Source organism: Gracilinanus agilis, chromosome 3 (genome assembly GCF_016433145.1).
Source record: "Gracilinanus agilis isolate LMUSP501 chromosome 3, AgileGrace, whole genome shotgun sequence".
Lineage (NCBI taxonomy): Eukaryota > Metazoa > Chordata > Mammalia > Didelphimorphia > Didelphidae > Gracilinanus > Gracilinanus agilis.
In genome coordinates, this window is record NC_058132.1 from 343607548 (window position 1) to 343635386 (window position 27839).

Genomic DNA, 27839 nt, shown 5'->3' on the forward strand with positions numbered 1-27839 from the left:
TTAGTGTCTAATGGTGATTCCTAGCCTGCTGTAGCTTTGTACTTCTCCAATATTAATCTCCAGTCATTTCTTAAACTTTTTTAGGAGCATTTGAAATTATATCCTCTTTTTCTACTTCTCACAAACCAATGCTGGTTATTTGGGAGCAAGGAGCAGTTATAAGGAGTCATATAGGCCCATGTATGAGTGCATACCAAATTGCTTAATCCAATATAGATCAGCTTAATTTTATTTTAAACCCATAACCACTTTTAGAGGTTACTTGTTCAAATGTCTTCCGAAAATTGTAAATAGTCTAGAAAGTATTAGAATTTACAGTTATCCCCATCTACATCATTGGGGTTAGGGATGTGATGCCCCTATGATCTGGAAAATCCTAGTAAAATTTTTTGACCCTCCTTTTACCAGAGAAGGAGCCTGAATTTTTTTCTTTTATGGGGTGTTTACAGGTTAAGTATGCATTTCTGAGTTTCTAAGTTGTTCTGAGTTTTCTGTGTTGTTTACTGACCTTCACGTTGTTTGCTGCTTCTGCAGAACTTCCCATTTACTTTCTTATTCCAACCCTCAATATAAAGAAATTGATGGGGAGAGTCTTGATGTGGAAGGGTAATTCTATTTCTTTTTTTCAACCCTTACCTTCCATCTTGGAATCAATACAATGTATTGGTCCCAAGGTAGAAGAGTGGTAAAGGTAGGCAATAGGCGTGAACCGATTTGCTCAGGGTCACACAGCTGGGAAGTGTCTGAGGCCAGGTTTGAACTCAGGACCTCCCATCTTCAGGCCTGGCTCTCAATCTACTGAGCCACCTAGCTGCCCCCAATTCTATTTCTTTTGAGTCAGGTCTTGAGTGTTTTTTTTTTCCCTTCTGTCTTCTTCTTGACATTCCCCTTCTCCAGTACTTAATGTTCCATTTCTCTAAAAGTTTACCAGTGCTTGGAAAAATGAGGGTATGTCCTTCAATTGGAGAATGGCTGAACAAATTGAGGTATATGCTGGTGATGGAATACTATTGTGCTCAAAGGAATAATAAACTGGAGGAATTCCAGGTGAACTGGAAAGACCTCCAGGAACTGATGCAGAGTGAAAGGAGCAGAACCAGGAGAACATTGTACACAGAGACCAATACACTGTGGTAAAATCGAATGTAATGGACTTCTGTACCAGCAGCAAGGCAATGACACAGGACAGCTCTGAGGGATTTATGGAAAAGAAAGCTACCCACATTCAGAGGAAGGACTGCAGGAGAGGAAACATATAAGAAAAACAACTGCTTGAACACATGGGTTGAGGCGGACATGATTGGGGATGTAGACTTGAAACTACCACACCAATGCAACTATCAACAATTTGGAAATAGGTCTTGATCAATGACACATGTTAAAACCAGTGGAAATGTGTGTCGGCAATGGGTGGGGGGAGAGCGGGGTGGGGGGTAAAGGGGAAAGTAGCAGCATGAATCATGTAACCATGTTAAAAATGAATATTAATAAATGTTTAAAAAAAACTTAAAAAAAATGTTTACCAGTGCTAATTTTTCCTGTTTTGCCTCATAACATTTGGTTTCTTAAGCACCACAGGCTTAGTGGTAGCACTTTCTTTTAGGGTATATTATTTTTTCCTTTCACACTGTACTCTCTATTACAAGTGAGAATATTGCAAACTATACTTAAGACAGAGATATAAATGCAGTGCCTGTTATTACTGATATGTGACTAAAATTTTGTTTTTCATATTTAATAACTACAAATGTATATTTGGAATTGGGAAGATGCCATTTAAAAGTATGTTATATATTTCCTATGGACATATGGGAGACTTTGAAACTACATTTCCCATGATTCCTCAGAGCAAACAGGAAGTATGATGATGTAAGAGAGGGGTTAAATCTCCTGGGTGAGGAGGAAGTAGTTCTCTTAGCTAGGAGGCGCGGGCTATACGAAAGGTAAATATGGCGGAGGCAATGTGAATTCTTACAGGCGAGCCGGTCTTATATATATTTTACCAGCATGGCCATGGCTTTAATTAAACTACTAATTTCTATATTTATATCAGTCTTTATCATTTTTAATCATAACACAAATGAGACTTTAGCTATCTGGAACTCTTAGAACTAATCCTTCTGGACTGCCATTTTTGAGGAATAGGTTAAAGCATACCAAAACTTTTAAAGTAGAAATTTTCAAGAGCTTAATATATACCTCCTGCCTGCTTTTTAAAAAAAAAATCCTTACCTTCTGAATTAGAATCAATACTATGTATTGATTCTAAAGCAGAAGAGCAGTAAGGGCTGGGCAATGGGAGTCAAATGACTTGCCCAGGGTCACACTGCTAGGAAGTGACTGAATCCAGATTTGAACCTAGGACCTCCCATCTCAAGGCCTGGCTCTCAATCCACTGAGCCACTCAGCCGCCCCTATTTCCTGCCTTATTAAACAAAAAGTATTAATTCATTTAATAAGATTTGTTAAATGCCTACTTTGTGCCAAACTAGAACCTGAACATATATGACAGAAGGAGAACAGTAGTTGCCCTCAATGAGGTTAGATTCTATTAGAATGAGACAACATGCACGTATAAATGTAAATTCAAAATAATTTTAGGGCAGGGGAAAGCATTAGCCATTGGGAGATTAGAAAAGGCTTCACCAAAAGGTGGCCCTTGAACTAAATTTTGAAAGAAGGCAAGGATTGTGAAATGGATGAGTCAGAGTCACTCTGCACGAAGTTAGAAAGGGAGGAGAGGGATTAGTTTTTGAGTCAGAAAATAGGACAGGTTGTCAGGAGAACATTGGCAATGAAGTGGGCCAGCGCTAAAGTGTAATAGCTGGAAAGGTAGTCCAGAGGCAGATTGTGAAGGCCTTTAAATGCAAGCGAGGAGTTCATATTTGACCCCAGAGACAAATATGGGGCCATTTGATCTTTTGTGAGCAGGGGCATGAGGCGGTAACTGTGTGGAAAATGGATTGGGCAGGGGGATGGACTGGATACAGGGAAACCGATTATGCTATTAAAGTAATCCGAGTGAGAAATAAGAGGACTTGAAATAGAAAACTTACCCTGTGATTAGAGAAGAGGGTGTGGATGCAGGAAATATTGTGGTAGAATAAAGACAATTTAGCAATTAATGGAGTAATTGGGAGTCAAAGATAACTACTAGCTTGCGAACCTTGCTGGTAGGAGATCGTGTTGCTTTCAATAAAAGAGATTTTGGAAGAGGAGTGCTTAATGGGGGGGAAGTGGGGTGGGAGAAGGCAGTGAGTTTTGTTCCAGATCTGCTGAGTCTGAGATGTCTGTAGGTCAAGTAGGTGCAAATGCTTATCAGACAGTTAGTGCTACAGCACCAGAGCTTAAGAAAGAGCCTAGAACCAGATATATAGTCCTAGAGGTTATCTGCTAAATTGCAAGGGATTCAATGAGAGGAGAACTAACGAGTGTAGCCTTTTGTTCTTTTTTAAAACCCTTACCATCTATCTTAGAACATCCTAAGTGTTCCAAGGCAGAAGAGTGATAATGGCTAGGCAACAGGGGTTAAAGGACTTAACCAGGAACACATAGCTAGGATATGTCTGAGGTCAAATTTGAACCCAGGATCTGTCTTCCAGTCCAGGCTTTCTATCCACTGAGACACCTACCTGCCTCAACCATTTTATTCTAAGAGTTTGAGTATGAGAGGACAGATGTAGAACAATAATTTAAGAAGTCATTGTATGGTTAATGAAGAAGCAATCATTGACTCAATTGTAGAAGATGGAGTTTATTATCAGTAGTATTTGTACTTAAAAAGATTTTTGTCAATAACAGGATCCTCTGATTTTATGACCAAGTCTCTTCTGCAGTCATTGTGATGGGTTGAATCTGAAGCATTAGTTATAGAATCAAATCAATGAATTGCTTGAGCCTTGTACTAGAGTTTATTAACTCTTACTAATTTACACGGGGTCCTGTTATTCACTTATGTGAATTAACTGTCAAAAGCCCATAAAACAAACTGTTCAACATCGAAATGAGATCTTTGCCACATTCTGGGTGTGGCGATGACCTCCAGCTTTATTCACCCCAAAGTAAAGTTGCATTTTTCAGCTCAGGATTCTTCCCAGATATTTTTATTTCTTACAAGAGTTGGAGGATTTTTCCATGATCACACAGATCAGAGCCATGATGTGAATCTCAGTTCCCTGACTCTTTCTATTATACTCTGCTTCTTCAGATAATGCCCAGTGGTCTTGAGGAAGAACTTGAGGGATGCTCATGAATAAGGTGCTTTGTTTTTAGACTTAGTGACATGAATCTTGGCTGCTTGGAAACATTTTTGGTTACATCTAGGTTTTTGGTTCACATTCCAGATTGTCATGATATGAAATGTGTTTAGAAATGTAGTTGCCAACTAGTCTTTTGCAAAACTTATCTTAACATGAAATGTCCAATACGGTTCTGCTAATGACAATGTTTTGTTTCTTTCTACATAATTGCCGTTCTCCACCTCTACCCCACTCCTTAATAGGTTACTCCTCTATATGAAGATTGGACAGCTATTGATTGGTACAAGTTTTTTTGCCTGTGGGAGAAATTACCCATCTCTCTGAAGAGGGTGGCAGAGCTAGTGGGAATTGAAGAAGGTTTCTTGGCCCGTTCTGTGAAAGGAAGGATAGTAGCCAAAACTGAGAAACAGCACCGACAAATGGCCATACATAAAAGGTAGTGGTATTTTTCTTACTATTGTTAACTCTCTTACCTAATGGTAGATGGTCAGTAAAACACTGGCCTTGGGTCCTTAGATAAGAGAGTTTCTCTGTAGCAAATCTCAGTTTGAATTTCTGCTTCCTGAACTTTCTTGTTGATAAAAATAAATTCCTCATGAATTTGACTCATGCATTTCAGCAGGATCTAGAATGGATGACCTTTTAAATGAGAATATAGAGTTCTCTCCAATTAAAGCAACATATGAATCATAAGTATTATAAATTTATATAGAGAGATGTTTTGTGTTAGTGACGCTGGCATTTTTCACCAAAAGGGAGGAATTACCTAAAGGGTTAGTCTTGGGAAGCAGAGGCATTTTAGTTTCTCCTGAGGTTGATAATGTCAACTGAGGCACAACCTCTATGAAACATATTCCCCTGAAGGAGAGCATACCCAAGGGCTACTGTGTTGAGCACAGACTCCTGTGGGACCCAAGCCCCTCTGTCCCCAAGGAGAAGACCACCCAAGAGACAAGAGGCCCACGACTCCCAAGTCTCTCTCCAAGAGGAGAAATACCTCAAGAATGATTTTAACTAAGCAGCTACAGACCTGCACATATGGAGGAGTCAGCCAACTGCTGGAAAGCTGAGTTTAGAGACAATAGGCAGTGGGGGTCAAATGAGTAATACATAATTCTAAACTATTGTGAAAAAATAAAGTGCTTTTCAGATGTAAATTGACATTGAGATATAAATAAATGTAAGCTATTATTATTTGAATTTGAGTTCAAAATTTTTTTCCACATTTTCACATAATGTTTTTCTTTACAGATTTTTCACTAGCCTTGTTCTGTTAGATTTAATCAGTGAAGTTCCTTTGAAGGATATTATTCAGAAATATGGTTGTAGTCGTGGGCAGATTCAGTCTTTACAACAATCAGCTGCTACTTATGCAGGTGAGTTAGAGAAATAGAGGTTTAAATAAAAATAAAATCTGTGTAAATAAAGTCCTACATAAATAGTTATTATTTCTAGGTTAATTTATTGCTATATATGGGTCCTTAGTAAATGTATATTGTATTTAATATAATTGGTTTATGTATCTTTCATTTATTGATATAGTTGTTATACTCACTAAAATAGCACAGATACAAAATATTGTCTACTTTTAAATTTTACAGGAAAGCTTAATTTGTGAGAAGCCGTGTGTCTCTAGTGTATAGTGAACGAGACTTGGAGCCAGGAAAATATGGGCTTAAATTTCCACTTCTTTAATACCTTCCCCCAACCCCTAATTGGATATATGAGTCTTAGCAAGTGACTTAACATTTAGGCGACGTTCTGAGACCATAATTTGCAGAGAAGTTGGCAACCTGCATTAGTAGAGGGAGTTTCTTCATTGAAAAAGTTTCCAGATGAATGAAATTACAAATCCAATCCCTATCCCTAGGCTTAATTTAAAAAATTTTCTTCTTTTAAAAAACTAACAACTATATATTTTCCCTTGTCCCCAATTCTCTCCTCCCTGCCAAAAGAAGAAAAAATAGAACTCTTGTAACAAATAGGCAGTCAAACAAAATAAATTCCCACATTAACTATATCCACAAAAATATGTTTCATTGTACATCTTGAACCTACATTTCAATTTTAGGAGTTGGATTGTCAAGCTTCATCTTCAGTCTCAGGAACTCTGGTTTACCTTTGCATCAATTAGTTCTGAAATCTTTTTAAATGGTTTGTTTTTACATTATTGTTATATAAACCATTCTCTTGGTTTTTCTCACTTCACTCTGCATCAGTTTATAAAAGTTTTCCTAGTGACAGACTCTTTCATCATTTCTTATGGTGCATTCTTATTCCACTTATAAATCATAATTTGTTAGGCATTTGCCAAAGTAATAAACACTTTCATAGTTTTCATTCTCAGATATTCTTAGTCTTTTGGGGTAGAGGCCTAGTGACTATATTACTTGATCAAAGCCATAGTTTAGTGATTTTCTGTATATAATTCCAAATTACATTCCAGAACGCTGATGCCAGTTCCCAACTCTACCTGAAGTACATTAATGCGTCTGTTTTTCCTTCAGCCTTTCTAGCTTTGGCCATTTCCCCTTTTTTGGTCGTCACCACAATGTAGTGTAATTATGTGCTATATGTGTAATAGCTTAATGTTCTTTTGGGTTGTGGACAACATTATCTGAAGAAGTATAACACTGAGTTTGTAAAAGATTTTAATTTATATCTATGTTGTTATAAACATTCCAGGGATGATAACCGTGTTTTCTAATCGTCTTGGCTGGCACAACATGGAACAACTGCTTTCTCAATTTCAGAAACGTCTTACCTTCGGTGTCCAGAGGGAGCTGTGTGACTTAGTGCGGGTGTCTTTATTGAATGCACAGAGAGCCAGAGCTCTTTATACTGCTGGCTTTTTAACAGTGGCTGATCTTGCCCGAGGAAGGACTGCTGAGGTGGAAGCTGTTCTGAAAAATTCTTTACCATTTAGAAGGTGAGAAAATCTTCAACTCAACCTATTCCCTGAGCAGGAATATACAATAAAAAGAGCCCTCAATTAATTTTTAAACAATGAATGGGGATATTTATATGTATTATATCACATTGTAGGGAGTCTCATGCCACATTAAAGCCATGAAAAATATGCCAGCCTGCTCATGTTGGGAATTTCTGGCATTTAGAAATTAAAGCTTACATAGAATTCTAAAATTACATAATTTTAAAAGGCTCACAAGCTAGATTACAGTTCTTTCCTTACATAAAAACAATGCCAGAGAATTTATCTTGGACAGAAGAGATGAAATTAAGGCAGCTTTTCTTTCTCAGTTGGAAAACTGCTACCATTTCTTGTGCAGATATACTTTTTTCACAAGTTTGAACCCATGGGAATACACACAGTTAGCTCAGATTGATCACTGGGCATTTGTCAGACGGTGCTAAGAAGGAAAGTTTTTTTCTTCCTGTTAATAAGCACTGAAGTGTAGATGGGTATTCAGATAAAAGGGAAGATGACAGGTACAGAGAAGTGTGTTAACAAGTACATGATGATAGGAAAGCACAGATTATGTTTAGGATATAGCGGACAGTCCATTATGACCTGAAATAATATCTTTCAAGCAAGAGTTTATTATCATTCTCCCTAAATATGGTCATGCTGATTTCAGTATTTTTTTAGTGGCACCACCATTCACTTACTAAGTTGCTTGTTTGAAATTATGATATTGGATTTTTCTCTCTTTGGTAATGCCTATATCAGTGATGGCGAACCTATGGCATGGGTGCCAAAGGTGGCACACAGAGTGCTCCCTGTGGGCATGCCCCCCCCCCCCAAGAGTTTGTTACTAGAAAGGCAGAGAGACTGGGGGTGGAGGGAAACTGCTCCCCTCCCCCTCTCCACTAGGCCTGATGACATTTTTCACATCCCCTCCCCTTTTGTTCAGCAACCAATGGGAGTACATAGGAGGTAAGGTGGACTCTCATAGGCAGCAGAGCTGGAGGGGAGCAGAGGGCCCAGGCCACTCCCCTCCCTGTCTCTACACTTGATGAGGAGATTCCTTCCTTCACCCACCCCTCTGCCCAATGAGAATGCTTTTACCTCCCCTGTGTGGGGTAAAGGGAGGGGCAGGGCATACCCAGCACTGGGGGGAGGGGCACAGCCCAGGGTGAGGGGTGGGGGCATTCAGGGTGGGGGCGGGGCCCAGCACTCCATCACTAAAAGGTTTGTCATCACTGTCCTATACCGTGTGTATGATCTCTTATGACTTATCAATTTTAATGCCACAATCTCTCTTGGATCTGTTCCTTCCTCTCTCTTTCAATTGCTACCACCCAAATCAAGGCATTCATTACCATATGTTTTCCCTATTGAAGTTCTTCCCACCTCCATTCTTCTTCTCTTTCCAATCCATCCTGTGCCATGCTACCACAAATCTAAATTAATAAGTGAAAGGGAAATCATCATACTGAGAATACATTAGATGAGATGCTTTTGTGGGCTAGCCTAAGAATTTAATTACCATTTTACACAGAACCTTGGTATTGCAGGGAACCTTTGAAATCCTTTAGTCCAACGTGTACCTAAACAAGAATCCCCCCTATGACCTATTTACCAGTGGTTGTGGAGCATTTGCATGCAGATATTACTTTCCAAGGTGCCTATTTATAACATTGTTTCTATGGGTAAATGGGGTCTATTACATAGTAATTCCTGAAGTATTTCACTTTCAGGAAAATAAACTATCTGTAGGATTATTCAGCTAGATTGAACCGAGTTTTGATGTTGAAGGAAAGTTTGAGGTTCAGGATGGCATTGATTACTTTTTAGGATGTCAAGGAAGGCAGGGAAATTCTGCCACAAAATATTAGTGAGTTACACTTTCAGAAATAGAATACTAGCCTGGAAGGGCTCCAGTATAATGCAGTGTAGCTACTTTCTGATGTAATCATGTAGATTATAGAGATATAAAGATATTTTTTTGAGGGGGATGTGGGGTTAAACATGTGACTTCATCAGTGTAGGGAACTCTCAGGATAGAAATTCTCTCAATCCCAAGTCAGAAACTCATCTATAACCTATAGTTTTAGAGAGCTGCCTAGAGTAATGAAAGTCCAGTGAAAAATTAAGTAACTTACTTATGGTCACAAAGCAAGGGTGTTTTGGAGACAGGCATGAGTTTGTCTTCCTGACTCCAACTGGAATGGTCATGTCCACAAGCACTGATTTATTTATTTATTTTTAGTTTCCGATTACATTTAATAACAAATTTCCACATAAGTTTTCCAAAGTCATGTGACCCAAATTGTCTCCGTTCTTCCATCCCTCCCCTCTTCCTGGAACTGGCAAACAATTTAATCTGGGTTATGCATGTATTATGCAAAAGATATTTCCATATTTTTCACTTTTGTGACTAATCTTATAAAACCCAAACCCAAGACCATGTACCCAAATAAACATCATGAATCATGTTTTCATCTGTATTCCTACTTCAACAGTTCTTCCTCTGGAGATGGATAGCCATCCTTTCTGTAAATCCCTCAGAATTGTCCTGGATCCTTGTATTGCTGGTAGTAAAAAGTCTATCATATTTGATCATTCCACAGTATTGCAGATACTGTGTACAATGTTCTCCTGGTTCTGCTTATTTCACTTTGCATCAGTTAATCATTTCTTACAGCACAGTAGTATTCCATCACCATCATATACCACAATTTGTTCAGCCATTCCCCAATTGAGGACATCCCTTTAGTCCAATTCTTTGCCACCACAAAAAAAGCAGCTATAAATATTTTTGTAAAAATATTCCCTTTTAGGGGCAGCTGGGTAGCTCAGTGGAGTGAGAGTCAGGCCTAGAGACAGGAGGTCCTAGGTTCAAACCCGGCCTCAGCCACTTCCCAGCTGTGTGACCCTGGGCAAGTCACTTGACCCCCATTGCCCACCCTTACCAATCTTCCACCTATGAGACAATACACCGAAGTATAAGGATTAAAAAAAAAAAAAAAGAAAAAGAAAAAAAATATTCCCTTTAAAAAAAAAAAATCTCTTTGGGATACAGTACAGACCTAGTAGTAGTATTCCTAGATCAAGAGGTATGCATTCTTTTATAAAAGGCTCCCATTCTAATAGAGAAGACAATGCATATGGAAGGTTGAAGCTGCAAGTCTTGTAGAATGGTCTTGTGGTCCTTAGGGAGCAATAACAAAGCAGAATGATACTTTTCTACTCCCATAATCCTAGCAGTGGCTGAGGCTGAACCATTTGTCAATGCCAAGGATTTTGGAGGCAAGAACCTTTATTTTTCTGTGTTTTCAGTAGCTGTGGCTACAGAATCTGCAAGCAGAGTCATCAGGGCACTTCCCTTAGACTGAGTTCCCTGAGCTGGAAGCATTGGTATTCTCAAAGCTCGTAAGCATAGGGCCCTGGAATTTCCTCCATCAGTACCGAAGGAGAGATGGTGGTCAAGGTGGTTGTGATGTTTTGACTTGTCTGGTGCATGTTCTCTCCTGTCTCTCTCTTTCTTGGGGTCCCCTGCTACTACAGCTAGGCTGGTTTGCCTGCCTTGTTTGTGGTGGTTGGCATTTGGTGAGGTTGGCTAGCCGTTTTTTCACAAGAATTGTTTTCCCTGGATGATGTCTGTGAAAGTTGAGCTGTAAGCAGGACTAGTAGTTGGGGGAATGCTGCCATTCCCAAGATTTATCTGCCTGTTAAATCTGCTTTTCTCAGAGACCCCTAATTTTTCTTGCTTTTTGATACTTTTTTTTGAAACTCACTTGCTTAGGAATTAATAAGAAAGACTTGAATTTATTAATTCACATTCATTATTATCTACACTACTGTTTATTAGCATGAGAAATGAATATTTTGTTAAAAAAAGAGAATTCTTTTTTTTTTATTATTATTTTAAACCCTTAACTTCTGTGTATTGACTTATAGGTGGAAGAGTTGGTAAGGGTAGGCAATGGGGGTCAAGTGACTTGCCCAAGGTCACACAGCTGGGAAGTGTCGGAGGCCAGATTTGAACCTAGGACCTCCCGTCTCTAGGCCTGGCTCTCAATCCACTGAGCCACCCAGCTGCCCCTAAAAAGAGAATTCTTTTGATGTCTAGGATCCAGGATTGGTGTGGGTTCTCTGTAGCAGTGTGCCATATTTTAGTGGGTATACAGTGCTCAGTAGTATAGTAGAAACTTCACCTTCTGTTAAAAAAATTTCCAACTGCTTATAAATACCAAGTATATGAAAATTTTTTTAAAGTTACATATCCCAAAATATATAAATTTTTCCTTTGATTCCATTTAAAAAGAAAGAGGTATGTTAAATAGTGATGTCTGTTATCTTTTGGACAATTTTTTTATACTTCTTAATTTCTTTCTTTAGTGTCCGCAGGGCAGTAGATGAAGAAGAAGAAGCAGCTGAAGAACGTCGGAATATTCGCACTATCTGGGTAGCTGGGAGAAAGGGATTAACTGAAAGAGAAGCAGCAGTACTTATTGTGAAGGAAGCCAGAATGATTTTGCAGCAGGAGTTAGCTGAAATGGGAGTGCAGTGGAATCCAGACTCTTTTTTAAATTCTGAAACCCATTCAACTAGCAGCAGTGAATCAGAAATGGAGGACCCAAAATCTAGGCATCCCACCAAACATTTATTTAAAAGACCTAGAGAATCAAAGAGAAAAACCACAATTCCTTTTGGTGAGTCTCTTACAAAGAATTCATCCAATACAGAGCAAAATTCTCATATGGACAAAATGCATGCCAACACTTCAAATTACATTCTCCAAAATGGAAATCAAGAACATCAACAACATGTTGAAATGAAAAATGATGAATTTGTTTCTAGTTCCAGAAAATTCCCATTTTTGGGAACAAGTAAAGATAAGTTAGTCACTACAGTGAATAAAAGAAAGTCAGGCACTGAGGAAATTACTAAAACATTCTCTAATGAAAATAGGAAAAGAGCAGCTTTAAATTTCAGTTCAGAAAAGCTGCCCAAAACTCCTCAGTTTTATAATCAAAGTAAAGTGAACCATTCTGAAGCTAGATGCAATGTCAAAGACTCTAGAACACACAGACTTGGTTCACGAAGTATTACTATTGTTGGTACTGTTAAAGATTTATTACCTTCAGATGAAAAGAGTACAGAATTTCAAAAGCCTGAGCCTTTTGCTCAAAATGAGTCTTTGGGCACTAGTGTCAAATATTTCAAACACCAAACACCAAAACTACGAACAGAGGAAAGTTGTTTAAAGGACAAAATGACTAAAGATTCTAATGCAGAACATTTCATTTTAGAATCTCAAACAGAAAATAATTCTGACCAAGTCCCTTCAGTTGCTGGGTATAATGGAGTGGGGAAAGCCAAGCCAAACATAGAAATAATGACTAATACTTTGATGGATAATAACAATTATATGAAAAATCAGAGTGTTTATGAGAAACACACCAATGCCAATCCAATTACTAACTGCCCTCAAAAAAGACCAGTTATACATGCAAAAGTCTGTGTTGAAGAGGAAGTATTGTTAAGAAAAGAAACACACAGTTATTCTATAAACATAGAGAAAAACGTTGCTACTAGTAAATGGGAAGGTGCAGAGTCTAAGGCTGAGGAAAATAACTCCAATCATTTTCAGCCACCAGAAGCCAGCATAAGTAGACCTAAGATGCTCAATGGAATTACGTTACAAGTTGGAGTTGTGGATAAAGGAGACCAAGATGAAAATGATCCAAAGACCTCTGAAGTGAAAAAAAAAGCAGGTGCTTATGCTGCAAATGAAACTAAAAATAATTGGTCTTCTGACTTAGGCTTAGGCCCCAGGGACTTTGACGATAGTTTCCACCTGGATACTCAGACAGAGAAAATAATACAGCAGATGGCAGCACCTGAAGCTGCAAAACAAGAAGGAGCAAAGGACAAAAACTTAGTAGCAATGTTGACCCAGAAGAGCTTAAGAAGACAGAACTCTGTTAGCACTTCACAAAATGAAAATAATATTTATTCTAAGGAAGGTACAGCTGTAAGACTTAGGATTGTAGATATTACGAAGAAAACCACTGAGTCACATGGTGTTGAAGTCCTGGAAAGCCCAGTTTTACAATCTCCAATGAAATTGAAGGAAAATTATTTTCCTTTTAAAGGACATGAAAATTCTGTCACTGATTCCCAACTAAATAGTTTTCTTCAGGATTATCAAACACAAGATTCAGTGGAATCAGCTAGCCCCCCAGGTCTTCAAAAGAGACCCTCAGCTGGCCAAGAAGCAGATTGCCAACTAATTTTTGAAACAAGTTTGAATATGAGTGATAGTTTGCTCTTCGATAGTTTTAGTGAAGATTTAGAAAGAGATGAAATTAAGGAGCACAAACCAGATCCACAAAAAGACATGCCTCCTTCTGAAATTACTTATGATCATTCCAATGCCATTTTGTGTCAACAACCACATGGATCAATGGATAAAGCAGTTTCAAATCTATTACCAGTTGATGTGAATCAGGCTATGCAGCAACAATTTGTCAGTTTCAGTGATGAATCACTTATGTTCTCAGAAATAGATTCTCTTCAGATGGCTGAAGCTTTGGATGGTCCAGATTTATTTCTCATTCCAGAGCAACACGTCACTGCAGTAACTCTTAATGGATTAGAGCAAAGGAAGTCTGGAGTTATAAATGATAATTACTCTAGATCAAGAGTAGATAGGATAGGTCAGGATGAAAATGTACAAATAACTAAATTTACTGGAGAAAATCAAGACAATCCAGGGGCATGGTCTGGGGCATCATTTGATTTAAGCCCAGGACTTCAAAATATTTTAGACGGATTGGAAAGCGATAAGCCAAGTTTAGGGAATATGGAGCCACCTACTTTGAAGGAAAAGAGTATAGGCTTAAATGAACAACAGGAAGTAACTTCAGCTCGGTTGCCAGAGGTAATGCCACTTTCCCCTAATGACAATTTAAAAAACAACTTTGAAGAGTTGGAAAAGGATGCTAAGAGCTCAGATTTTCATGGTGAAACCTCATCTCCTTTGCTTTATAAAGAAAGCAATATTATTTATGATCATCTGGAAAGTCATACATTTTTTCCTCTACATTCCACTTCTGTACCACCTACCACGCATGACTTATCACAGGTCCTTGGAACATCTGAAAAACTTGGGAAAGCCAAAATGGCTTTACATACAGATGAATGTGACCCACTTAGTTTGACATCAGATATTTTTGAAGACCAAAATTTTAAACTACAAAATGGAAATATACACATGAAAAACCAGCATCCCACTAAAGCTACAGACCTTTCGCCCAAGTTTTCACAAGATATGTCACAATTAACTCTGGTCCCATGTAGTACTGAGATTTTAACCATCATTGATGTAGGAAGTGACCAAACTCTCTTTCGGACCTTCATCAAAGAATGGCAGAGCAAAAAGAGATTTTCCATTTCACTAGCTTGTGAAAAGGCCAGTCGCCCTACATGTCTTAAATCGACAAGTATAGGTGGCAAATTTAAGCAAGGTAAGCTTTTGTTGTTTCTTAAAAACAATTTTGCATGTGTGTAGTGGTTATAGATTATAGTGGAATACTGCCATTTTATTGCCAGAAACTGATTAAGTTGTTTAGATTTATGTTCATGGTCTTATTTAGAAAATATCTGCATTACTACAATTAGAAATATGTAACTATTCTCTTTCTGCTACATGGGATTAAATACTCAAGAGTTCTGAATAGAAATTGTTTAATAAAAGTGATATGAAGTTATCTTGAATTGGGCATCAGACATTAATTAATGGATAATATGCATGGCAAAATATGGTTTAAAAGGTATACCAATTATTCATTATTTTGATCCCAAAAGGAAGAGATTAGTAGTAATGGCAGAAACACTTCTATTGTACTAGTTACACTTATTATTTGGTGATTACTTAGATATAAAGCTTTAAATCATTATAGGAAAGAAAGTTTTTGCAGTCCATACTCAGAAATGTAAATCACATCTAAGCATATAACTCTATTGACTCCAGAGTCCTCTGTTTTTCCAATGCTGCTATGTATATGTACAGATATGCCTCCGCCAAACAGTAGTGTGGCAGTTTGGAGGTGGGGTATTTGCCTCAGTGGTTATCTGTTTGAAAACTATCTTTAATTTCAGATATATTTCTTCTCAGAACTTCTTTAAATGATCTAACATTTGTAATAGTGACTGAAATCTCTATGCCACTTAATGTTCTTAACATACAACTATTTTGAACCTCACAACAAAGCTGACATGGTAAATTCTATAGATATTATTGTCCCCGTTTTATAAATAAAGAAACTGAGGCTTACAGAGGTTAAATGACTGCCCGTGATCATATAGTAGTTAGAGGTTGGTTCTGAACCCAGGTTTTTGATTCTTTTAATCTTAGAGATTAAACAGTTTGATTTTAGGGCTGAAGCTCCAGCTGTCTCTCCTTGAGGCTATGGTGGGTCCTCCCTTCTTTTGTCTAGATATAGAAAATGGGGCAGAGAAGAGACCTGCTGCCTATTTATCTGTAAACTTGATGAGGTGATTAAATCAGAAGAATGTAAAGTGCAGGAGGCAGCCACTTGGTAGGGAGGAAGAATGTCTTGGTGTCCATTAGATTTGCCACTTCCCAGGAGGAAGATTCCAACAAATTGCCTCTTAGGATGTCTTGGGAAGGGACTGAGTGATGGCCTCAGAAAGAATATCTAGATATTTATAATGGCTTACACAACAAGAAGTCAGGCTTTTTTGCTTAGCTGCTTGCTCTTTTATCCCTATCTTCTGGTCACAGGCTTCTCAATAGGCGAGTTTGATGGAGTCTATTCTAGACTGGAGGGATTCCATGGCTAGTTAGATTTTCTTGAGTGGCAGATTAATAAATTGATATTTAAAAACTAAAAATATAACCTCTAGATATTTTCAATTGTCTCATGCTTATGAAGTCAAACTGCATTGTCAACTATCTGCCTTCTTTCTTTTCACACATTAATCTTCCTGTTTATTAACTTTCTCCCTTTCATTAGACCATGTACTCTTTCAGCTATGCATGATATGTGGAAAGAACCCTATAGTATCAAGTCTTAGGGTTCAGATCCCATCACTTAATCTCCCTGGGTCTCATAATGCAAAATGCTAGCAGAAGCATTTTGCTTCTGCAATTTCAAACTGTCACAACCTGGCAGTTAGAGGTTTTAGAATCTTCAGAAAGTCAGTTGGAGCCTGAGGCTATAAATAGGGCTGAAGTTCCAACTGACTTGGCTTTTGCTTTCTGGCTTTTGCTTTGCCTGGAGGCTTTTGCTTTTTGGGCTTTGGTTTAGCCTGTTGTCTTTGGCTTTTCGGCTTGCCTTTGGCCTTTTGGCTTTGGCATTGGCCTGTACTTATTTTGTCTTGGAGAAATTTGGACCTATCTGATTTCTCTGGACCTCTCCCTGATCTCTCCATTATATCCCTGCTATTTCCCCTGAATTTCCCTTTGGGCCCTGGGAGGAAGGGTGGACTTAGTGGTTGGAAATTGTAGGTTTAGTTTCTGTAGGCAAGTAGGGCATCCTAAAACAAGTTACCCCCAATTTAGTGATTTTATAAATACTTTACTTCAAAGGTAGTCAAACCTTCCTGACTGGGAGAGCTGGACTCTCTCAGTCTAAAACCTCTCCTGTGACCAATCTCCCACCATCCAGCCTTCTCCTAGCTGGTTCACCAATTAATGTTATCAAAAGTAAGGTAATCTTGGTTAAAGGAGGGATAAAGGTGATGAGGTGATTTGGAAGGGGAATGAAGGAGATAGCTGAGTGTAGGGAAGGGATGAATGAGGTGGTATATAGGAAGGTAAGGGAATGGATAGGAGTATATAGGAGGGCGGCTCAAGTGGGTTTATTCACTGAGGCTAGAGACAGAGGATACTGAGGAAATAAGCTGGGTCCTTCTGATAGGGAAGGTATCTCTAAGGTACAAATAGGAGTTGGGCCAGTTAGAAATGTTTTATATTTGGCTAGAGGGTTTCTCCTGTTAATTTCTAGAGTCCCTTGAGGGAGGAGACAAAAGGGCTCCTCCCTTCCATTGAAACTGATGGCTGCAGGAAGTCTCAGGTAGGTACTTCCTGCCAAGATGGATACTTGTGGATACTCAAGAAATAAAAAGAAAATAACTCTTTCCCTCTTTAGCCCTTGCCTTAATCTTTGATACAATGATTCACCAGAGGCTTTGAGTAGTTAACAGAGGGGATTTATTAATGTCAGGTTAATCAGAGGGAAAGAGGTTTTAGGTTTTCTAACTGCTGCTAGGGAGAAGGCTGGATGGCGGGCGATGGGTCGCAGGAGAGGTTTAGACTGAGAGAATCCAGCTCTCCCAGTCAGGAAGGTTTGACTACCTTTGAAATAAAGTATGTATCAAATCATTAAATTGGGGGTAATTTGTTTTAGGATGCCCTACTTGCCTACAGAAACTAAACCTACAATTTCCAACCACTAAGTCCACCCTTCCTCCCAGGGCCCAAAGGGAAATTCAGGGGAAATAGCAGGGATATAATGTAGAGATCAGGGAGAGGTCCAGAGAAATCAGATAGGTCCAAATTTCTCCAAGACAAAATAAGTACAGGCCAAAGGCAAGCCGAAAAGCCAAAGCCAACAGGCTAAACCAAAGCCCCCAAAGCAAAAGTCCCCAGGCAAAGCAAAAGCCAGAAGGCAAAAGCCCAGTCGATTGGAACTTCAGCCCTATTTATAGCCTCAGGCTCCAACTGACTTTCTGAAGATTCTAAAACCTTTAACTGCCAGGTTGTGACAGTTTGAAATTGCAGAAGCAAAATGCTTCTGCTAGCAATCTTGCATTACAGTCTCATTTTCCTCATCTACAATGGGAGAGTCATACAAGATGGTTTCTGAAGTACCTTTCACCTCTAGAGCTATGATCCTGAAATCTTCGTGTGTTTGCATTGCTGTGGAGGTGCCATTGCATGTTATCTAGAGACCTTGGTTACTTTGTTTTTGTATGATGGAATCACTATAACCAAGAACTTCTTAACTTTCCTAATCTATTTAGAAGCCTTTTGGGAATAATTGTAACTAATTTTTCCTACCTTATCTGTCACTATTACTACCCTGAAGGCAGTCAGCATCAATATCTCTCTACCTTACTCTTTCTCTACCCTTACCCACTCCCTCCCACCTCCCACAAATAAGTCACCAAACATTTATTACCTACTATGTTTCCAGGCATTGTGTTAAGGACTGAAGAGACAAAGAAATGCCACAAATGGTTTCTGCTCTTTAGGAGTTTCACTCTTCCCAGCAGAAATGTCGAGGCTACCTTTACTAAATCCTCAATTTCTTGGAAAAATTGGCCACATGGATCATATTGCAATTTAGGATAATCTAGGATCTGTGTTATTTTATATTTAAGGGGAACATCTAATCATGTCCTTGTGTGTTGTAGTCCAGTAGTTTTTCTCTCATCTTTTTACACAATGACCTCATTACTATAGTAGTTATAATATATTATCCATTGATTGAGAAAATACATAATGCCACAATACTATTAGTAATGAAATAATGCTTCTAAATGACTTTGTCTTTTGTTAATCATAGTATGCTTGTTTTTTAAAGGAATATGTAAATCATAAGATCATAGATACGAAGTTGGTAGGGCTCTCAGAAGTCATTTGATCTAATTCCTTTTTAGAGATGAATATACTGTAAAAGTGAAATTTGGGAGATGCCATCTTTAAGTATATATATGTATTTTCTATGGACATGTGGAAATTATCAAACTACATTTCCCGTGGTCCAACGGGTTTCCGGTTCCGGTTCTTTGGGCGTGGGGACGCCTACATCTCCACGCAGAGGACAGTTTAAATCTCCAGGGTGAGGAGGAACTTCCTTTTTAGCTACTGAGTGTATGGAGGTAACAATAATGGCTGGGGCGGCAGTTTTAAATTCTTACAAGCGCGTGGTCTAATGACTTTATCAGCATGGCTTTAATTAAAATACTAATTTATATATTTATATCAGCCTTTATTATTTTTTATATTAATAATACTGAATCTTAGAGTATAAGTGACTTGCACTTAGTCACATAGGTAGTCAGCAGCAAAGCTGGATTTTGAATCTAGGTTCTTTTACTACAAATACAGCACTCTTTCTACTGTACCATGCAGTCTATGGAAATTTTTTCTCATTTTTGGATTTGACAAAGTGGCAAGATAAAATTTAAGTTCAAAAAATAATCAGGATATGTATAGAATACTAATATAAGTTAATAGAAAACCAGAGGAAGAGGAATTCAGTTCAAAATCACTACAAAATGAATAAAATATTTCATAGTTACCCTATGAGATCTACTCTGCACTTGTAGAGTAGATAGGTAAGACTCAAAAGCAAATGAACAAAATTTCTCAGTGTTCAATAAACAAAAAACACAAGTAACTTGGGGAAAAAGAAGAGTTGCTGGAAAACGAAAAAGTAGTTTGGCAGAAAACAAAGTGATACTGGTATCTCATGACATATACAAAATGGATGGGCAGCCTAAAATATTAAAGGTTATCTAGACAAAAAAAATAGAGAGCGGAGAGATGTACATTTCACAGATATCATTAGGGGAAGATTTCATTACCAAATAGAATAAAACAGCTCAAAAAAGACAAAACAAACTTACTAGAATAAGGAGATACTATCAATTGGGAAAATATCTTTGCATCAAATATCTCTGAAAAGAGCATAGTGCAGATGTTGATAGACTAAAAAATTGTATGCCCCAACAACTAAGTGGCCAGAAGATAAGAACTAGTCATTTTATTTTTTTTAATTTTATTTAATTAATTGATTTAGAATATATTTCCATGTTTACATGATTCATGGTTTTTCCTTCCCCTCTTCCCACCCCGACCCCGCAACCCCCATAGCCAACGAGCAATTCCACTGGGTTTTACATGTGTCATTGATCAAGACCTATTTCTATATTATTAATACTTGCATTAGGGTGATCACTTAGAGTCATATTCCCAGTCATATCCCCATCGACCCATGTGATTGAACAGTTGTTCTTTTGTGTTTCTGCTCCCACAGTTCTTTTTCTGAATGCGAATAGTGTTCTTTCTCATAAGTCCCTCAGAATTGTCCTGGGTCATTGCATTGCTGCTAGTAGAGAAATCCATTACATTTGATTGTACTGCAGTGTATCCGTCTCTGTGTATAAGGTTCTTCTGGTTCTGCTCCTTTCACTTTGCATCCTGGAGGTCATTCCAGTTCACATGGGATTCCTCCAAGAACTAGTCATTTTTAAAGGAAGAAATATAAACCACCAATAAGATTGAAATCACCTAAAAAAGTTATATCAAAACAACTGAGGTTTTATGTTACACCTCTCAAGCTGACAAAGATGACAAAAAGACAAAAAAAGTTCAATATTGTAGAGGTTTGGGAACATACATACCAATTCACTGTTGGTAGAGATTTCCCAGGGTTTTGGAAAACACTTTGGAATCCTGCGAGAAAATCACCAAATTGTTCATAACTTTTTACCTATCAATCTCACCATTAGGCATATATCCCAAGGATTTCAAAGGCCAAAAGAAAAAGTCTCCTATATGATGAATATTAGTGGCTGCCCATTTTCATGGGAGCAAAAACTTGGTGCCCATTGAGGAATAACTAAACACATTGTAGCATATGAATGGAATATTATTTTGTAGTAAGAAATGATAAGTATGAGGAATTCAGAGAAACACTCGAAGACTTGTATAAACTGATATAGAAGGGAGGAAGTAGAACTGGGGAACAATAAACAGATATTACAGTTATATAAATGGAAAGAAGAGGAAAAGGCTGTTAAACTCAAATGTGCAGTGCCATGTCTTAGAGCACATGATGAGATGCACTTTTCTCCTTTCCCCTATCAGATCTCTCAAACTAGATCATATTTGTGACAGGCTTAGCATAAAGCCTGGCACATAAGTCTTTAGTTAATGCTTGTTCCCTCCCTTCCCCCCAGCTACTGAGGGCAGGTCTGGCCAGTCACCCCTCCCTCCCCAATTCAGTAACTAAAGTGGCTCCTTATTGACAACATTTTTTGTTTGTTTGTTTGTTTAGCTTTTAAAGTCCATCATAACCCAACCTCTTCATGCCTTTCTGGTCTCTTTGTGTTTGATTCCATTCCCCCTACAATTCTGGGTCACTGGCCTCCTTGTTCCTTGCACAAGACATTCTTATCCTCTGACCCAGGACATTTTCTTTTTTTTTTAAATTATGCCAATTACATTTTATTATTGATTTATTTTTTTCACAGTTTATTTTTTTAAATTACATTTATTTATTACATGGTTAATGTTTTTACTTTTCCCTTCACACCCCCTTCATACCCCCCCTCACCCCCCCATAGCCGATGTGCATTTCCCCTGGTTTTAACATGTGTCATTGATCAAGACCTGTTTCCAAATTGTTGTTAGTTGCATTGGTGTGGTAGTTTCTAGTCTACATCCCCAATCATGTCTGCCTCAAACCATGCTTTCAAGCAATTGTTTTTCTTCTGTATTTCTGCTCCTGCAGTCCTTCCTCTGAATGTGGGTAGCATTCTTTTCCATAAATCCCTCAGAATTGTCCTGTGACCCAGGACATTTTCACTGGATGTCCCTCATGCCCAGAGAATCCTCTCACCTTGTCTTCACCTCTTGGCTTCTATGACTTTTTTCATTTCTCATTTAAAATCTCACCTACAAAAGACTTGTCCTGGTCCCGCTCAATGCTAGGACCTTTCCTCTGAGATGCTCTCCAACTGATCCTGGCTATAGCTCATTAATACAGAGTCGTTTGTCGTGTTGTCTTCCTCAGGGTAATAATGGGAGGCACTTGAGAGAAGGGGCAGACTTTGCCTTTCTTTGTATCTCCAGTGACACAGCACCTAATTTCTAGAAGTGCTTAATGAATGCTTATTGATTTGACTTAACTAAAGAGGTGAGGGAACTACAGTTAGTCAGTAAACATTTATTAAGTACTTTTTATGTACCAGGTACTGTGATAACCACTGCTACAGAGTGTTGCATAAATGCCAGATGCAATTATTAGGACAGTTTATTTTGCTTAAATGTTTTTCTTTCTTACTAATAAGTTTTGGTGAGAGAGAAACATTAATAAATGATGGGCATCAATAAAATTAAAGGAATCAACCCTTGGTACAGACGAGTCACAATCTCTATTGATGGAGTTAATGCCCACACTGAAGAAATCTCCAATCTTTTTAAACTAAGAATACCTGCTGGGCAAGCAGGCCTGCCAAGTCTGAGGTTTTTTTTTTTTAAATATGCACAACTCAAGTTGCAAGTTTAGTGATTTATGTAATATTTCTAGAGATAGGATTGCTTGAAACATACTGGCATTAAACTAAATCTACTAAAGATTTTCCTGTAAGCACATCTAGAATGAAGAATGGTTCAAGATATTTGTTGAATATAAAAGCTCTACTAGGCATTTGCATTATTCAATTCAAAATCAAATAATTAAAAATCATTACTACACCATATGAATTCTCCTAAGGACTCAGTAATTCTTATAAGCATTAAGTACATATTCAGAGAAAATAATTGTGTCCTAATTGTCTATATGGAGAATGAAGTTGATGTATTATCATTGGAAGACATTTCCAATTTTATAATGCAAGTCAGTAGTAAAATAGAATTTGCACATAAAAATCTAAATGACAGAAAATACACTTATTCTGCAAAGTGATATAGACAGTTATATTTACCAGTATAAATAATACAAACCTAAACATACACAAGGACACAAATTAAGCATGTAGATATGTACATAAGTACATGCACACACAGAAATACATATAGTTTTTTTTTAATCTCAGATTTGAGGGGGCAGCTGAGTGGTTTAATGGATCGAGAGTCAGGCTTTATCACATTTTTAGTGACAAACTGCTTTTTATAGATGACTTTTGTAATTTTAATTCATTTTATCTTCATTTAGTAAGATCACCGGAATTGATCCCTGTTACAGATGATGGGTTTCCTGTTAAAGGCCATGAAGACCTCTTGTTGGTTGGACTGGCTGTCTGCTGGGGTGAAAGGGATGCCTACTATTTGTCACTGCAACAAGAAGAACAGTGTTCTGGTAAGTTAGCATCATTTGGTTAGATTGAGGAGTGTGTAGTTTTGTGGGTGATCTTTTAGGATATTCATATTGTTTTTAGATGGATTCCATCCTACCTACCTAGGTTATATTTTGTGATGAGAGTAACAAAATAGTTGGATAGACAGCCAGTATATGGGTGTTTCCATGTAGTTAAGGCTGGATACTTCCCTTTTCTCTCTAGAGAGACTGGGGATCCTCCAGATGCACATGCTGTCAGTTGTGGTCACTCTGCCAGTAACTTTTACTTAGCCATTTTTTGGTTACAAGAGAGAGTTTGATGGGGACATAAACAAAAATGAATAATATAGAAATAGGTATCAATTGACAACATTTGTACAACCCAGTGGAATTGCTTGTCGGGAGGGAGGAGGGAAGAGGAAGGGAGAGAACATGAATCATGTAACCTTGGAAAAAATATTCTAAAAAAATAAATATATTTTTTTAAAATGGGGACATAAAGGCAAAGAGAAATAATGGATTTTTTTTAAAGGCATCAGTTTTTTTAAAAGAGAGCACAAAATCAGATATGTCACAACACACAAAAAACAGCCCTTGTGAGACAGCTGGTCTTTTACTTTTATCTGTATACATGTTGCATTTCCTCAGTGGCATATAAATTCCTGGAGGGAAGGGTGGGTTCTGTTTTTGCCCTTTTTTTATCCACATTGCCTAGCACAGTGCTTTCTATACAGTAGGTACTTAATAATTGATTTCTTGAATTGAACTGTTGAACCAGTGTTCTGGGATGACCCTGGAGTCTCTGGAGCCCAAGACCATCCTCTGAATTATATCTCGGAATAACTGTTTCATGAGAGTTTCAATTTTATCCGATTTCCTCCTTTCCCATCCTTCAGGCTGATTGAAACAGAGACCTTTAGGCATGGAGTAGGTGCTTAAAGAGTGTTTGCTGAATTAGACTGTCTCAAATAATGGCATATGTTTTTCCCTTTGAAAATTCTCTTTAGAAATCAGTGCCAGTTTAGCACCACCTTCTTTGGATCCAAATCTGACCGTGAATGAGAGGCTGAGACAACTTCAGGCTTGTTTGCAGCATGACTCTGTGAAAGGACGCTCAGTTATCATCTATAACTTCATCCAGAACTATAAGATGCTTCTTCTGTCTTGTGGCATTTCTCTGGCAGGAAATTTTGAGGATCCGAAGGTTTCAAGTCTTAATTTATTTTTCTTTGCTTAAAAAAAACACAGTGGTTGAGTTTTTTCTCATTTCACTTCATAATGTAATTGAAATAATTTAAAATAATGCTTCATTTCTCTATTAGGCATGGAATTAATAAAAAAAACCCACTAAAACATGAAAGTTCCATGCTGATCAGGCACCTATATATGTACTTTGCAATCCCAGGGACTTTCACTCAGAACTTATGTATCCTTTTAAAAGTCATTTCTCTAACAAACATGGTTATTTTGTTCCCTAGCAAATAGCAAATTAGGAGGAGAAAAGGGACCGTTAGCATCCAGAAGTGATAGCTGATCCCCTAAAAGTGAGAGAATATATAGGAATGTAGAAGCAAATATTCTTACTTTTAAAAAACAACAACCTGATAAAATGTTCATAAGTAATTTACAAAACATTAAGACAGAGTAATGAGGTATATGATAAATTTGAGTAAGATTTACATGGAAACATCACAGTTTTTAAAAAAAATTGTTGTTTAAGAGTATGAGCTTTAATTTACTATCTTAAATGAGTCATTCATTAAGTTGCATATGTCCTAAAAGTAGTGCAGCTTTAAGCTATTCTAGCTTAAACAGTTTCTTAAAAGCTTAATACTACACTAGAACTTTTGGTACACTCTGAAAGCTAATATGACATTATTCTTTATTTTATTTGAACCAGAAGAATGGTGGTGTTCCTAACAAAAATGGGAAAGCTTAGAGGAAGGATCAGAAAGGAAGATAATGAGTCTGTTTTAGGCATATTGAGTTTGAGATACCTAAAGGATGCTCAGCGAACAGTTGATGAGATGGTACTCTAATTCAGGTGGAGTGATCAGGGCCATCCAGTCCTACTCAGTTATTCAAAACTGACTCAGACCCTGAAAATATATGTGCAACCTTAAGAGACTATGTAAATGTTGTTGTTGTTGTTGTTGTTGTTGTTATATGTGCAACCTTAAGAGACTATGTAAATGTTGTTGTTGTTGTTATTATTATTATTGTTATTATTATTATTATTATTAGCAGCAGCAGCAGCAGCAGTAGCAGAGAGCAATGCATTACTGGGACAAATGTCTTAAAGACCAATACTGAGCTGGTACTGCTCTTTCTGGTGTTAGAAACTCATTTAGTTTGTTATTTTGTCTTCTACCTTTTGGCTAGCAATAGGGAATGAAGAAGTTCAAGAATAGGATGTTACTTTTTGGTTGTATTTACAAATTTGAAAGTCTACATTAGTGCTGTTCAATTATTTTGGAATCAAAATACTCAAATACATTTCATTCTCAGGTAGCCTGCTGGTTACTAGATCCTGACTCTAAGGAACCAACACTCCACAATATAGTTATGAGCTTTCTTTCTCATGAGCTGCCACTATTGGAAGGGATAGAAACAGGCCAAGGCATTCAAAACCTGGGGCTGAACACCAGTGACGACCACTCTGGACGGTACAAAGCAGCCATAGAATCGATTCTCGTCTTCAACAGTATGACCCAACTCAATTTGCTGTTAGAGAAAGAAAAGCTACATGGTAAGAGCTGCAGGAAGCAAAGTCCCCGGGGTTCTGAGTATGCCAAAGGTTGCAGAAGAGGAGGTCATAAGATCATCGCTTTAGAGCTAGAAAGGACTTCCACAGTTATCTAGTCCACTTTTCTCATTTTAAAGATGAAAAAAAACCAAAAGATGAAGAAGTTTGTCCAAGGTCATGGTGAGAGTGTGTATGTGACAGAGATGGGATTTGAACCTAGGTCCTAGGTGGCCAAATTCAGTGTTTTTCTAATGTACCATGCTGCCTCCAATTACATGTTCTGTGTTAAGTATGCATTTTCTATAAATAGAATCCTACAAAATGCATAATTATATATGTATATTTTGAAAGAATGCAAATAAGAAAAAATAAATGTTTCCATTTGAATGAGATATCTTATATCTAAATATGTATGCCTTGATCATCTCTGCTAAGAGAGACCCCATTTGTTCTTGAATATTATTGATTAATGTGTGCAATTTACAGAATATATCTTAAGTGAATTTTTTTTTTTTTGGTTGGAAGTGGGTTCAAACCTTTGATTTCCTAGTGAGGAAATGCTTTCTACAAGTTAAAGAGTCAGCAGTTCTCCAACTGGAAAGGCTATCACATGAAAGAGGAATTAGACGTGTTCTTTTTGGCTCCAGAGGGTGACACTAGAGCCAAGGGGTAAAAGCAGCAGAGACAAGTTTAGATGATGTAAAGTAAAACTCTCAATCTGCTAGAGTTGTCTAAAAATGGAATTGCTTCTTTGGGATGTAGTGGGTTGTTCCCCTCCCTGTCCCCTGCCATCCTAGCAGAGATCTTCAAGCAAAGGCTAGATGGTACTTGTTGGGTATATTGTAGCAAGGATTATTTTTTTCAGATATAGGTTGGACAAGACAGACCCAGAGGTTCCCTCTTATTTGGAAATTCTTTGATTTTGTTCTGCTGAAGTGCTTCTGAATTAAAACAATTTAATACTGTTGAAATCTTTTTTCACATATCAAACCTTACAGTCATTTCTGCAGAAAGGTTGCATTATTTCATGACATTTCTTTGCTAAAGCAGGAATTTGCCTGACTACTCAAGTGAACCTAACAGTGGATGACCAGACCTGTTAAAAACTGCCTTACATTCAGGGCTGGCATCTACATCCTTTGTGGCCCAGCTTCTGATAGGGTAGAATTATAGAATCTTGACATTAAAATGGCCCAAAGAGTCATACAATCCAGTTTCTGAACAAATGCACAATTACCTGCTCCAACATGTCTGGGAAATCCTTTACCTACTAGTCAAATCCCTTAGGTCACTAAATGCTCAGCACCATGTTGGATAGCTCCAGGTTTCTCTCACCCAAATAACATCCATTCTGGTCCTATTTCTGTACTTTGGAACAACACAAAACAAATCGACTTTGTTTTTTCCTAACTAAACCTCCTCATTTCTTTTAGGTATTTCTCATTTGAAATGATTTAATCCCTATATCATCATTGTTTATTTCCTATGGATCATCTTCAGTATTTGTATCACCTTAAGGACTAATAATGTTGGGTGGATAATGAAAACTTACAAAGCTAATGACTTCCTTAAGTCGAAATCATTCACATTTGAGCACTTAGGCCTAGATACATTGCTTGTGCCACATTTAACCAAGGCTTTTTGTAATTGCTTCACAGCTTGTCCCATTTGAGTCTGGAAATAATATCCATAAAAATTCAGATGGCAATTACCTTCACTTTCCATGAAGTTTTGCAAAGTTCCTTTGTATCCAAGTTGATAGGGAGATATGAAACTGTAAGAGAGGGACAGAAATAGCTTGATTATATCCGTTTCTTCTCTAA

At 37.7% G+C, this 27839-nt stretch overlaps 1 protein-coding gene across 1 annotated transcript in view; it reads left to right on the plus strand.

Annotated features, from left to right (window-relative positions):
• Positions 1-27839, plus strand: part of POLQ (DNA polymerase theta) — a 98609-nt gene that overhangs the window by 35156 nt on the left and 35614 nt on the right. The window contains exons 11-17 of the mRNA XM_044669168.1: positions 4502-4695; positions 5511-5635; positions 6945-7188; positions 11566-14699; positions 23148-23291; positions 24278-24474; positions 25779-26019. Coding sequence (XP_044525103.1) covers positions 4502-4695; positions 5511-5635; positions 6945-7188; positions 11566-14699; positions 23148-23291; positions 24278-24474; positions 25779-26019 — 4279 coding nt within the window. The remainder of the gene's footprint in view (positions 1-4501; positions 4696-5510; positions 5636-6944; positions 7189-11565; positions 14700-23147; positions 23292-24277; positions 24475-25778; positions 26020-27839) is intronic.